General features: G+C 31.8%; 1 protein-coding gene and 1 long non-coding RNA gene across 2 annotated transcripts; both read right to left on the minus strand.

Moving 5' to 3' along the window:
* Positions 1–3,166: 3,166 nt before the first annotated feature.
* Positions 3,167–6,849, minus strand: LOC105778320 (uncharacterized). The gene is made up of 3 exons (XR_008190207.1): positions 6,707–6,849; positions 5,218–5,343; positions 3,167–3,376 (listed from the first exon to the last, which is right to left on the minus strand). It is a non-coding gene; the product is annotated as an uncharacterized LOC105778320 (long non-coding RNA).
* A 3,011-nt stretch (positions 6,850–9,860) lies between these two features.
* LOC105775391 (serine/threonine-protein kinase BLUS1) lies at positions 9,861–11,261 on the minus strand. The gene has a single exon (XM_012597908.2). The coding sequence runs from the start codon at positions 11,259–11,261 to the stop codon at positions 9,861–9,863; it is 1,401 nt and encodes a 466-aa protein (XP_012453362.1).
* Positions 11,262–13,600: the final 2,339 nt, after the last annotated feature.

Here is a 13,600-nt window from a genome sequence, read left to right on the forward strand (position 1 = left end):
CTTGACAATGAAGGAATCTACAGTGTTTTTCTTGGATTTTATGGAGATATTTGGCTTGGGTGATGATAGAAATCAAGAGAATTAAGGTTGAAGAACAAAAAGTTGAAGAGAGGAGCTTTGGGAGCAAGGGACAGCTAAAGCATGAAGATGGAGAAGACTAATGTGAAACTTATAGGTGGGGGATGATTTTAGGTTTATTTTTTAAAATTTAGTTTAATTGCCTCTTAAAAACTCAAAATTTTGACTCTTTTAGAAATCATTCATTTTTTTAAAATTAAAGTTTTCTAAAACATTTTTTTAAAAATTTATTTGACCTTTTAAAAACCATAATAAAAAAAAATTACTGATATACCATATCACAAAATTTCGAACACTCTAAGGCTAAAATTTCTAAAATACCCCTAAAACTCGTAGGCCCAATTTTGGGGTGTTACATCTATTATTTCCAAAATTTGATGCGCCAAACATATTAACATAAATGTAATGTCATGTTAACTTATTATTTTCACATATTACTCACTAAAAATCCAGTTGATGGATTACTGACTGTCATTTGCGTTAAGATTGAAATTTCAAAATTCGAAAAGTATAAAGACTTAGAATCATTCAAATGGAGAAAATGAACTAAATCTAAAATTGTACACATGGTATAGGACTAGTAAATGAATTTGATCAAACGAATTTAACTGCTACTGTTTGGCCGAGAATAAAATTACAAATTTTGAAAAATACAAAAAAATAAAAGTAATCAATTTGAAAAACATAAAGATTAAAATTGGTTAAATAAAATATATAAATAAAATCCACAACTTTTATAAAGTATAAAAACTAATAGCATAATTTAACCTTTCCAAAATGCATGGAAATCTTACTTCAAATAATATGTGTAGATTCTTTAAAACAATATATGTGTACACTAATCACATAGCTATTACTCTATTAATTAAAGACATGTATGTAATTCCGAAACTAAAGTCATGGCAAATATTGAAATAAATACTTAAAAGAAAAACTGTTAGCTTCTAAATTTTTAGAAGAAAAGAAGTTAGAGGAGAATAATTTCTAGTAAATATTGATTTGTGAAATTTAGATTTTGTTTTTCCAAGTAATTAGTATTATTGTTGATGTAATACCATTACATATTAGAATCACTCAACATAAGAATAATCAAGATTATAAAACTTTTTTAAAAAAACTAAGATTATAAACTACATGGTTGGAAAACCAAATCATTTTTCATATCCTTGTTTTTCCTTCTTTTTTAAAAAATTACTTTATTTTCCTAGTAAAAAGAAAATTTTGGGCTTTTATAGGAATTGGCTAGGGTTTTATAGGAAAAACTTGGATTTTATAGAAAAACCATTTTATCTTTTTTTTATTTAGAATTAATTTAGTTGTTTTCCAAAGAGATGATTTTACAGAGAAAAACTAGTGTTTTACTGAGGAAAAACACGAGTTTTTTTATAAAGAATTGAGTTATAGGAAAATTTGAGTTTTATCATTGCAGTTGAATAACTCAATTTTCGGTATACACTCAAGTTTTTTTAAATAAAATTAATTCTAAAAAGAAAAGAGTGACCAAAATAAAAACATTATTAAAGTTGAGTGACTAAAATGAGTGTACAATAATATTGCCTAACCTAAATTAACAACGAAAGACTAAAAATAGTTTGTAATGACAATGCTCTTCTTGCATTTTTTTAGTGCCTAAAATAAAAACTTATGAAAATTGGATGGTAACCCATAAATTTCCCATCATAAAATTTCTTTATTAATTTACTTTTGCAATTTTTATTGATTTACTCGTGACTTTTCAATAAAATCATATTTTTTATCTTTAATGAGAAATTGTCACATTTAATATATATATTTCATTTTTTATTTTTAAAAGATAATTAGCACTACACCAAACAGGCTTTTAGCGGCGCTTTTACAAGCGCCGCAAAAAGCGCCGCTATTGACAACGCCGCTAACTTTAGCGGCGCTTTTATAACAAACGCCGCTAAAGAACATGACCTTTAGCGGCGCTTTTGTCACAAACGCCGCTAAAGATCTTGACCTTTAGCGGCACTTTAGATACAAACGTCGCTAAAGATCGTGAGCTTTAGCGACGCTTTAGCCACAAACGCCGCTAAAGAATAAATCTTTAGCGACGCTTCTAGCAAAAACGCCGCTAAAAACATAACCTTTAAAAATATATTTTAATCAAATAATATTTATTTTTATGATAAATATTATATTATGTTTTATTTTTTAAATTTGAACTTTAAATATACTTGTTAAGGATAAATAAAAATATTATTTAAATTAAAATTTCTATGAAAATCTTAACTTTAAAACTAAATATAAAAATTAATGAATTTAGCTTTAGAATTTAAAATAATAAATTAATAACACAATTAAAAATTAGAAAATTTAGATTCCTAGAGTCAAACCATAATGATTTTCTCATAGAAGTAAGAAACTAAAAGAGAAAGAAAACTATGAATGAAGTAGATATCGTAAAAAGAAATCGCAGATGATTTTTGGCAAAACATTTTACATGATTAGTTCATAAAATCCACATCTTCATTACACAAGAGAAAGGACATTACATATCTAGAAGAACATAAAAGGCTTTGCACAAATAGGATGAAAAAAGCTAGAAAGGAGGTACAAAATTGTACATCTTTATCAAGTAGGAAGAAGTTACGTGCAACAGATCGCATTTCTGTCATCCTTACAATGACTTGAAATGACCATGCTAAGAACACCAAGCCCTACACTGGAAGCCGAAAGAAAAGTTTTATGAGAAACAAAGCTGTGAGGGAATGGATGCAAGGAGCCGTAGAAAAATTATGGTGAAAGATTGAAAGACCAAGCTTTATGAGTCAGCCAAATACCTTCCAGCTCCCACCACAACAATCTTGTGGTTTGGAAAATCATCCAAAGATCGACCTTGTGCTCTTACAGTTCCTAACAATCCAGCAAGTGCAACTCCAGCAGTTCCCTAAGAGAATTAAGTAAGCACAACTTTCTAATATTTGTGGCATTCATAGTGATGCTGCAGCAATCTAAGTTACACTAGAATCTAATCCTATCCATAAAAGTAGCAACTTGCTGGGCCAAGTGCTCACCTGTACGTCATCATTAAACATGCAAAACCTTTCCGATAGCGTTTGAGTTTTAAAGGCCCACTTCATTTGAAAATCCTCAAACTAAATGGGGTAACCATCAAATAAACATCATGGTATCAGCATAAAACAAAAGTCTCACTTCTGAAAGAGAGAAACCTGTACAATAGCATCAGGCTAACGTGTTAAAATCGCCTCAATGAACTCATCAATAATTGATAAATATTCTTCCCCTTCTAACCTTGGTTGTCTTAGTCCTAAATCTGTCCAAACCCACAAAGAGAAACATGTCAAAAGAAATCTCCACAATCGGTAAATAAAACAAAGTACCAACAAGCATTTCATATGTTCCATTAATGATAAAGTATATACATTTTCAATGATAAAGTATATACATTTTCATATAGGAATAACTTTTAATGGGTTGAACCTAATTCATGAACACTTTCAATTTAAAAAATAAAATAAAAGAATAAAAGCAATAAAAAGCGTGAAAGCAATAAAAAAGACAGACACAAAATATCATTAAAAGATAACATGAATATGATATAAAAATAAGAATATTTAACAATTATTAAATAAATAGTGAGAGATGAGAGGTAGTTGCACTCTCATCAAGCAGTGTATAACTCACTCATTTAAATGCACCACTTCCCACTATAATGGCTCGCAAACAAACATTCATTTCATGGGGTAACTCTTTCCTTACACAGGCTAATAGCTTGCCTTCATAAATTTGCTTCTTCTCTCTCACACTTGAATAGAATATTTTGAACCTCTCAATTTATTAATTAGAGAAGAAAGATCTCTCATTTCTCCAACCAATCTTATGTTTCAGAACTTGTTTTTATTTATTTATTTTGTTTATGTGTTTAGTTGACAAAAGCTGATTCCAAGGGAGTTTTTATGACTTTTTTTCTTTTTTAATTTATAGATTTCTATTGACAGCTTCAACTATGCCTTGTCCTTAGGTGACACATTCTTGAATCAAATTACTAATATATATTTATATATACAAAGGACTTAGCTTGTGCTATGTAGATTATTACATGGGCTATCTGGTAGGGTTGAGTGGCGGGAGCAAGGACTTGAGAGGTATACATGCTTGTATAGAGTAGAGAAGTGACACATTTGGTCTATCTATTTTTAGCTTTAATGATGAAAGTAATAGGAGGGCCTTTGACGGGAAGAGCTACCTTCATCAAAGCTCTAATAGTTATTAGAGTAATCGATCTTTGAATTTTGTTTCAACTGTTTGAACAAAAAAAACCGGCTTCCTTCATGAATCGAGCCCCTTGGTGCGTGTTTGTCATCATTTTGTACTGATTAAAGAAAATATTTGAGCTACAAATCATAAGTTACATAGAGTAACTTGACACCGCCATCATAATAATCTAGCACAAGATAGTGTCAAAGATCTTCAAGAATCCAAGTCCTCATAATTTCTGAGATCCCACAACTGCTCGGAGGGCCATTTTTTCAAAGGGAGGGGGCAACAAGGAGCCTATTTCGAATATCGATTTATCATTCATGATTTTTCATCACATCATACCAAATAATGATTCAATTGAATTTAGTATAAAGTAATAAAGAAACGCTTGAATATATTATGAAGTTGTCTATATGTTCAAAAGGTTCAATGTACCAAATTAATGAAGCAACAAAACGGGAAATTATTAAATTTACTCTGACATACCTTACAGACTCACTTGGAAGATCCAATAGAATGACCCCTGTCGTTATCTATAATATATCTCTATGTCTACAAAGCGTTAACAACTTGCTTTTCTATGAAAGGTGGAACTAAAATCTTAACCACATACTACTTTGACATTTATTTAATACTATACATATACAAATAACACAAAGCAGAAACCAGGACATCCTTTGTGAAAGAAGAGAGGACAAAGTGTTTCTTATTACTGGTATTTTTTAATTTCAGGAAAATATGGATTAGAGGTGGTCCAACACTGTTATAAATAACTATTCTAGTCTTGTTCAAACATAGCACTAAACCATAAGTCAACATAAATCACACGAATATAATTTTTTTTTTGCATTTTCTTAACCCAATTGATAGAAAATGACTAATTGAGAACCATACCAGGTGCACAAAGAAATCTTCAACTACAACTGTATTACTCTTTAATAGCAATGCTTGGAGATTAGTTCTAGATCTATGCAATATCCCAGCTACAAGAGCTACAGTATCAGCACCTGCACATCTTTCCTGCAACATAAGTGTTATGTTATTTATGGGCACATAAATTACCAAATGTTTCATTCCCGTTTTAAAAATAAAATCCACATAAATCACCTTAGTTCGAAGAAATCAAGAAACCAATAAGCATTTAACATAGATTCTTGTTGTCGAGTCAGTGCAAAGCATTTTAATGAATAATCCACATTAACAAACAAAATCTTTCATCCCTTAGTTAATATCATATTGAGAAATAAAACTACCAAAACATAAAGTGGCTGATGAGAGAACAAGAAAACTGCTAATAGTGGCCAATTTTCCCCATCAAATCTATAAGAAAAGGTACACTTCCCACTATAATGGCTCGCAAACAAACATTCATTTCATGGGGTAACTCTTTCCTTACACAGGCTAATAGCTTGCCTTCATAAATTTGCTTCTTCTCTCTCACACTTGAATAGAATCTTTTGAACCTCTCAATTTATTAATTAGAGAAGAAAGATCTCTCATTTCTCCAACCAATCTTATGTTTCAGAACTTGTTTATTTATTCATTTTGTTTATGTGTTTAGTTGACAAAAGCTGATTCCAAGGGCGTTTTTATGACTTTTTTTCTTTTTTAATTTATAGATTTCTTTTGACAGCTTCAACTATGCTTTGTCCTTAGGTGACACATTACTGAATCAAATTCCTAATATATATTTATATATTTAGTATTTAAATGTTTATTTCTATTTGGTCTAATGGTTTTTTTGGCCCTCCACCAACTTTATAACAAAGTTATTTTAGCTCTCCATTTAATTTTTTTTATTTTTTTAGCCCTTAAACTTACCAAATGAAATGCCATATGTCTTCAATATAATCTCTAAAATAATCTCTAAAGCAATTAGACACACATAATATGCATCCAAAAATCGACCAACAGTTCAAGATTTACAAATCAAACATGAAAGACAATAAAAAAAGAAGAAAACACTATGTTTCATAACATTATTAGGAAAGGCAGCTAAGGCTTATATATTACATTGGTAAATGACTAAATTTTGGACAAACCAAAGCAGGAATTGAGTTAAAAACATAACATGGAACACAGATCAAAATATGTTATGTAATTGCAGATCCAAATAGCAAATAAAAGATAGGAAACTACATTAAAGAAAACAACTTTTTAAAGTGACCAAAACAACAAACAAAATGCAAAATTCCAAAATCAAAGTCAAGATCTAAACATCCATACATCAAGATCCGAGACTTAAAACCAAAAGTAAAATAGTATTAAAAAAGTTGGATCAAACCCAGATCTTTAAAATGAAGACTATTTTCGGAGAAACCCACCAAAATCCAAAATTCAAAAACAAAAAATAGAACAGGGAAGAGACAAGGGTTGAGCTTACAAAGCAGTCATCATCAATGGTATATATAGATGTATTTCTTCTTGGAAACCATGTACCCAAAGCACCTACAAGCGAATCCTTGAAAGAGATACAAGAAGACTTAGGACCCAAAATCTCATTGATGTCGTTCTATTGTAAAGCTCATAATCAAGCCTTGAGGGACATTGATAATCTTGGTTACAAATTAAAAAGACATAACGCGCGTGGATACACTGGCATTGGGTATAAACAAAAGGGTGTTTTTTTGTTAAACGTTTGCGGCGGGGATAGCCATTGGAGAGCAGAAGAAGAAGGGGAAGTAGAGAAAACGATGAAGAAGGAGTTCAAAACATCGTAAATGTTCTGCAACCGAGATGGAAAGTGGGTTTCTTTGATAGGGTCGGTGAAGAGGAAGAGAGAAAGGGAGAGGGGAAAGGGTAATAGGAGAAAGGACTTGGTGAATAGAAAGGGAACGGGTAAGGCCATGGGAAGATTCAGGATTTCATGGGGGGAAAATTTGGGGTAAAATGGCGCCATTCTAAAATGATTTTTGCGGCGTTTTTATAGCCGCTATTGTTTATTTTTTATCTGTTAAAAATTTATTTTATTTTGAACAAAATGACTATATTTTGTTCTACTAAAAATCTTTTATTTTATCTATTAAATATTATTAGTTAAGTCATATAAAATATTTATTATTTTTAAAATTAATTTTTATAAAAAAACTAAGTACTCTCAAAATAAATATCATAGATTTTAATAAGAAAAAATTATTAAATGGTCAGTAATTAATTATTAAGTTAGAATTATCCAAGCAATTAACCTTTAACCTCTAACCCTTAATTCCTAACCTCTAACCCCTAACCCCTCTTTTACAATTATGTAATAACTTAATTAATATATAAATTAAAAATATTAATTAATCTAAACCTTAAACCATAACCTGACCCCAAATTTCTAAACCCTAAATCACTAACTCTTAACTTTTAACCCCTAACCTAAACCTCTAACCCCTAACTACTAACCCCTAAACCTTATCTAATATATAAATTCAAAAACATTTATTAATCTAAACTCGAATCCCTAACCCCTAACCCCTAACCCCTAAACCTTATTTCATAAAAAATTAAAACACACTAATTAATCTAAACCCTAAAGCCTAACCTGACATCAAATCCATAAACCTTAAATCCCTAACTCTTAATCTCTAACCCCTAACCCCTAATGCCTAAATCACAACCCTTAAACTAGAATCTCTAATCCCTAATTCGTAATTCCATAATCTATAAATGTTAAAATTGTAACTCCTAAACCGGCCTTAAATCCTAAATTAACCATATACCCTAAACCATATATATTAAACCCTAAACTATAATGATAATTAATTAAATATTTTAAAATTAATACTATCGTATTTTTTACAATTAAAATCAATCAGTCATCTACCTAAAAATTTTAAAATTATTTTAAATAATAGTATTTTAATTTTTCCATTTTAACAAATATTTTCTATGTTTTTTATTTCAAATTATTTCTATGTGTCATTATTTCAAATTTATCCATTTAACAAATATTCAATTAAAATAAATTAAATTTTAATTAATATAAATAAAAAAATTAAATAGTAAATAACAGATAAAATATTTTTGCGGCGCTTTCTCAAAAACGCCGCTAAAGCTCTGAGCATTAGCGGCGCTTTTTCAAAAACGCCGCTAAAGATCTGAGCATTAGCGGCGCTTTTTTAAAAACGCCGCTAAAGACCTGATAGGTCAAAAAACGATGCCGTTGGGCTTAGGTTTTTTTGCGGCGTTTTTCCAAAAAACGCCGCTAATGCTTATTTTTAGCGGCGCTTTCCTAAAAGCGCCGCTAATGCTTGATCTTTAGCGGCGTTTTGTGTAAAGCGCCGCTAATGCTTGATTTTTAGCGGCGTTTTTTTCCAAACGCCACTAAAAGTGCCGCTAAAAGCCTGTTTTGGTGTAGTGTAGTGATGTCCACGGAACCAATTAAAAATGTAACATCTCGAATTTTAGCTTAATGGGAATGCAAAATTATTCCAAAAATAAGGGAATAGCTTAGGGGTTAAATGAAAATTATGAAAGTATGGAAATTAAATTAACCAAGTTCGATTCCTTTCTCTTTTTAGGAAAATTCCCCTTTTTCCGTTTTGTTAAGGTTCTATGCACCACACTATGGTGAATTCGTTTTTTCATGACTAAGATTCTTTTGAGTTTGTGATTGTTTTTTTTTAATAGTGTTATTTTCATTATTCGAATTTGAGTCTTTTCGCTTAGAGGGTAACAATTTTATTATTATTGCATTTAAGATTTATTAGTGTAAGAAAGACATTTTTAATAAAACACATTTCTTAAAATATTAATAATTATTGATAGAGTGTACAACAAAGGGAGGAGATAGAGTGAAGATGAGGAAGAATAAGGAAGAGTATATGGTAGTGTCAAGGAGATCGGTCCAACTTAGGAGTTGGAGAGCTAGAAATGGACAAGAGGATAGGCTAATTACTAGAAGGAGAGATTACTCAAGACAAGTTCAAGGCTTAAGAAGGTGACCCTTTCTTCATTATTGGGAAGGTATTTATAGGAGAGATTCTCATATACTGTAGTGCAAAGTGGCAGGCCGTTACTACTGACAGTGGACGCATTAGCATAGTGTATGCGAGTAGCAACGTGCTAATCCCAAATAATACGAGATTGTTATTCACTAGTAGGACCCGGTTGATGTTTGAAATGTGTTCACAATTGAATAAATATTTGTATTCAAAAACTGGGTACCTAATGATATAGGTTGTTGAGTGGGTGACTTCACTAAGGAAGCGGATGGCTAAGGCCTTCTTCTAAAGGGAACAAATGGTCAAGAGGTCTTGATGACCAAAGGGGTATACAGGTTGATTTTGGTGGCTTATTATATTGACAAGGGTCTACGTGCCGAGATATAACAATAATGATATGTATTTGTTTATTAAATTGAGCCTCTTTCTTCAATTTATCTCTATTTATTTGGTAAGGAAGTATCATATGAAACAACATAGAAACAAAATCTCAAAATTTTCCCATTAGATTCAATCACATTAGTCCTATAATATCATCTGGAATCAAACAACAGTTTCTAGTAATAAGCAAGAAAACAGACTGAAAATGCGACCACAAATCCAAAACTTTCAATTGTTGTCATCAGTAGTAGTGTTTGATGTAGCAGAAATGTGCATTTTGAGCTTCTCTAACTCCAATCTCAGCTTCTCATTCTCTAACTCCAATCTCAGCCTCTCGTTCTGGTGCAACAATTGATCTTCTTCGTTGATCACTTGAATCAATTTCAAGTTCTGTTCCTTTTCACGCTCTAACTCCAATCTCAGCCTCGCATTCTCCTTCTCCAATTCATCTTCTCTGTCGATCGTTTTAGCTCCAAGCTGGTTAATTATTTTCTTCACCTTCTCCTTTTGATCATCCAAACTAGTCATCAATGCCATCAGTTCGTTCACCATTGTTTCTGCATTAACTTCATTGCCACGGCCACCTGCAGCCGGTTGTTGTTCTTCACCATCATCGTCACATGGAATCACCGCTTGTGTTGACTCCACGGGGAATACAGGGTCATGCACTTCAAACTCCTCGTCTTCATTACCGTTCCCTTCAATTATCGTTGACATCCGACGATTAAGGAGCAGACCAGACGCCCAGTCCCCATTAGGATCACAACCCACACCTTCCTCAAGAATCTTGCTTGCTGCCCTAAACCTTTCTTCAACACTAGGCAATCCACGCAGCAAATTCTCCGCAAGAAACTCCGAAGTACCATTGCAACTCTCAAAGAAAGGATGTTTCAAAAGCTCGTCTGCAGAGGGTCGGTTTGCAGGATCTTTACGGAGACAAGAAGCAACCATGTCTTGAAAAGTTTCTGAAAACTTCTTGGTGGAGTCAAGAGCAGTTATACCGAAAGACCATATATCAGCTTTGAAACTATAATCTTTATGTGAATGAATCACCTCTGGGGCAATCCAATATTGCGAAAATGGCGAAGAACCTAATCTGTAAACCGAACTCCACTTATAGAACGATGACGAAACACCGAAATCCGCAAGCTTAACACGTCCGTTATCGTCCAACAAGATGTTACTGGCCTTTATATCTCTATGCAAATGCCCTTGGCTGTGAAGATACGACAATGCAGTCAGGGTTTCTTTGAGAATAATGGCAATGCATTGCTCTTGTATGCCATTGGGGGAAGAAGATGAGATGATGGACTCTAAAGAACCGCCGGACATAAAGGGCATAACCACCCAGAGACGGTTGCCGGCGGTGAAGGAACAATGAAGGTTGAGGATATTGGGGTGGGAAAGAAGCGAGGAGGTGTTGGTTTCACGTCCGACAAAGTTGCGGAAATCGGCGTTGGACTGATCAAGATCGATGGATTTAATGGCAACAACAGTTGAATTGATGGGAAGACATTGGGCCGTATAAACGTTAGAACAAACACCAGCACCGATTTCAGCGGTGATGTTGTAAGAGTTGGAATCTAAAGGGAACTGAAGCTTGGGATGATCTTCTTGTTCATACGCCATGAGCTTCTTTCTTTCTTTGAGATTGGGTTTTGTGGGAGGATTCTTGAAGACTATAGATGAGGGAAAGAGAAGGGGTTTTAGAAAGCTTTTCTTGTAAGGTTTTCAAAGGAAAGAAGCCAATTTACAATTGCTTGAAAATTTACGATTGCTCCATCCTTATATCTATAATCTTTGAAGTAATAAAAAATTCCATTGATTTTTTAAAATAATTATAAATAATTTTCAAATGTGAAAAAATATATTATAGTAGTTATATTAAAATAAAAGTTGTGATATTGTAAACTTATTTGAATTTCTATTTTAATTTCAGGATTAAATTGAACTTCGGTTTGATAATAGGAATTAATTTGAATTTTCATCTTTTAAGTGAGGGACTAATTATGTAATTAAATATTTTATTTTAAAGTTTAGTTAAATTAGTTTTGTATGTTGGTAGTTTCATTATTATTATTATTATTATTATTATTATTATTATTTAAAATAAGATTTTATGTTATTAAATTTTCTAAAGATAATTATTGGTAAAGGATGATTATAATTATTAGAATTATACTAGGACTGTAATACCCCGATCCGAAGTGATCTAGTAAAATATTTTTTTATTTGAGTTGATTTGTATGAAAATCATTCATTTTTTAAGAAAAATATTCATTAATTAAACGACTTTACTTAGTAATCCAATTACAATGTTATTAAAATGAAGTTTTTGAGAAAAGCAGTTAAGGTTTAATAAGACTTATCAAAACTTTAAATATTTTACAATGTAACGAATAGCATTATTAAGAATAATAGTTTTCTAAACCAATTAGCATACATTTATCGAGTATTAACTAAATATAATGCTTAAAGATTACTAAGCTAAATAATCCCAAACCACAGTTATAAAAGCATTAAATAATTAATAAATTTACAATATGTTGTTTCTTTCTGGATTAAACCATAATTCCTAATGTTTCAATTTAATTAATCATACATAATGATTAAATTAGATCCCACACCTGATTGAAAACAAAAACAAAAAAAAAAACTCAATTTTTGGATGAAGAAATCGGAAATCACCGGGAGGAAAGGGTTGCAATTGAAAACCTCGAAACCTTGGGTTGAGTAAGGTGGTTCGACAATAGAGAAGAATAAGAGAGAATTTTGAGAGCTTTTCTTGATTTTTTTTTCTAAATATGAGTTCTAGGTTTTGAAAAGATTGACTATTTATAAAACTTTCTTTCCCTAATTGAAATAGATTTAGGAATTCATTTAGAATTAGGATTTGCCTAAGGACTAAATTTTAAAAAATGGTTTTTGGTCTGGACTAGTTTGAAAATTTGATACTTTATGGGGGTAAAAATAAGAAAATAAAATATTTTGACTGAAAAGTGCACAAGAAGTTTTGATCTTGGGATCAAAGGGAAAATTAAGTTTTAACCATTGAATCAACGAGCTCATTTTTATCATAAGTCTTCAAGAAATTGTTTTTAAAGGCTATGGCCAAGCATTAGGGGAAATGGAAAAAAAATCAACAAAAGAGTGCAATTTAACAGGTTTGAACCTTGGATCTTAGCTTGCCTAACACCTTACCATTAAGCCTAGTGGCCTATTCCTATTAATACCTTATCAACAATAATTTTTAAGGCATTTTAAGTTCACTTACCCTACTTATTTTATGCTTTAAAATCTAAAATTTATCCTTATTTCTTCTAGCCCTAATTTTGGGATGTGACAAATCTCCATCCTTTAAAAAAGTTCGTCCTTGAATTTTAACTTACCTGATCTAAAACAGTAAGGGTATTGTTGACGAATCAACTCCTTAGGTTCCCATATTGCTTCTTTGGTTCAATGGTTTTGCCCTAAAATCTTAACTAGAGGAATTTGCTTATTTCTTAGAGTTCTAACCTCACTATCTATTATTCTAATTGGTTTTTCTTCAAAAGATAAGTCTGGTCGGAGCTTGACCTCTTCAATGGGAACGATATGGGAAGGATCAGAGCGATAGCGTCGTAACATGGACTCATGGAACATATTGCGGATTCGATTTAACTCAGGAGGTAGTTCAAGTTGGTAAGTTACTGGGCCAATTCGCTTCTGTAATTGGTAAGGACAAATAAAACGAGGACTCAAATTTTTTCCGAACTTTAGAAAATTTTCTAAGGTAGACCTTTAAGAGGAGCTTGTGATGACATCGACGACATCCTTATCCTTTTGCCACATGAACTAAAGCTAGTTGCCTCACTTTTCCACGATTCGTACCTTGCCTTAGCGCTCTGTGGCCTCAATTTTCATCATTTCGATTGGGACCACTATTTCCTTGTTTTTGGGATCAATTTTGGCACTAACTTTGTGGTTGA

This window comes from Gossypium raimondii, chromosome 10 (assembly GCF_025698545.1).
Source record: "Gossypium raimondii isolate GPD5lz chromosome 10, ASM2569854v1, whole genome shotgun sequence".
Taxonomy (NCBI): domain Eukaryota; kingdom Viridiplantae; phylum Streptophyta; class Magnoliopsida; order Malvales; family Malvaceae; genus Gossypium; species Gossypium raimondii.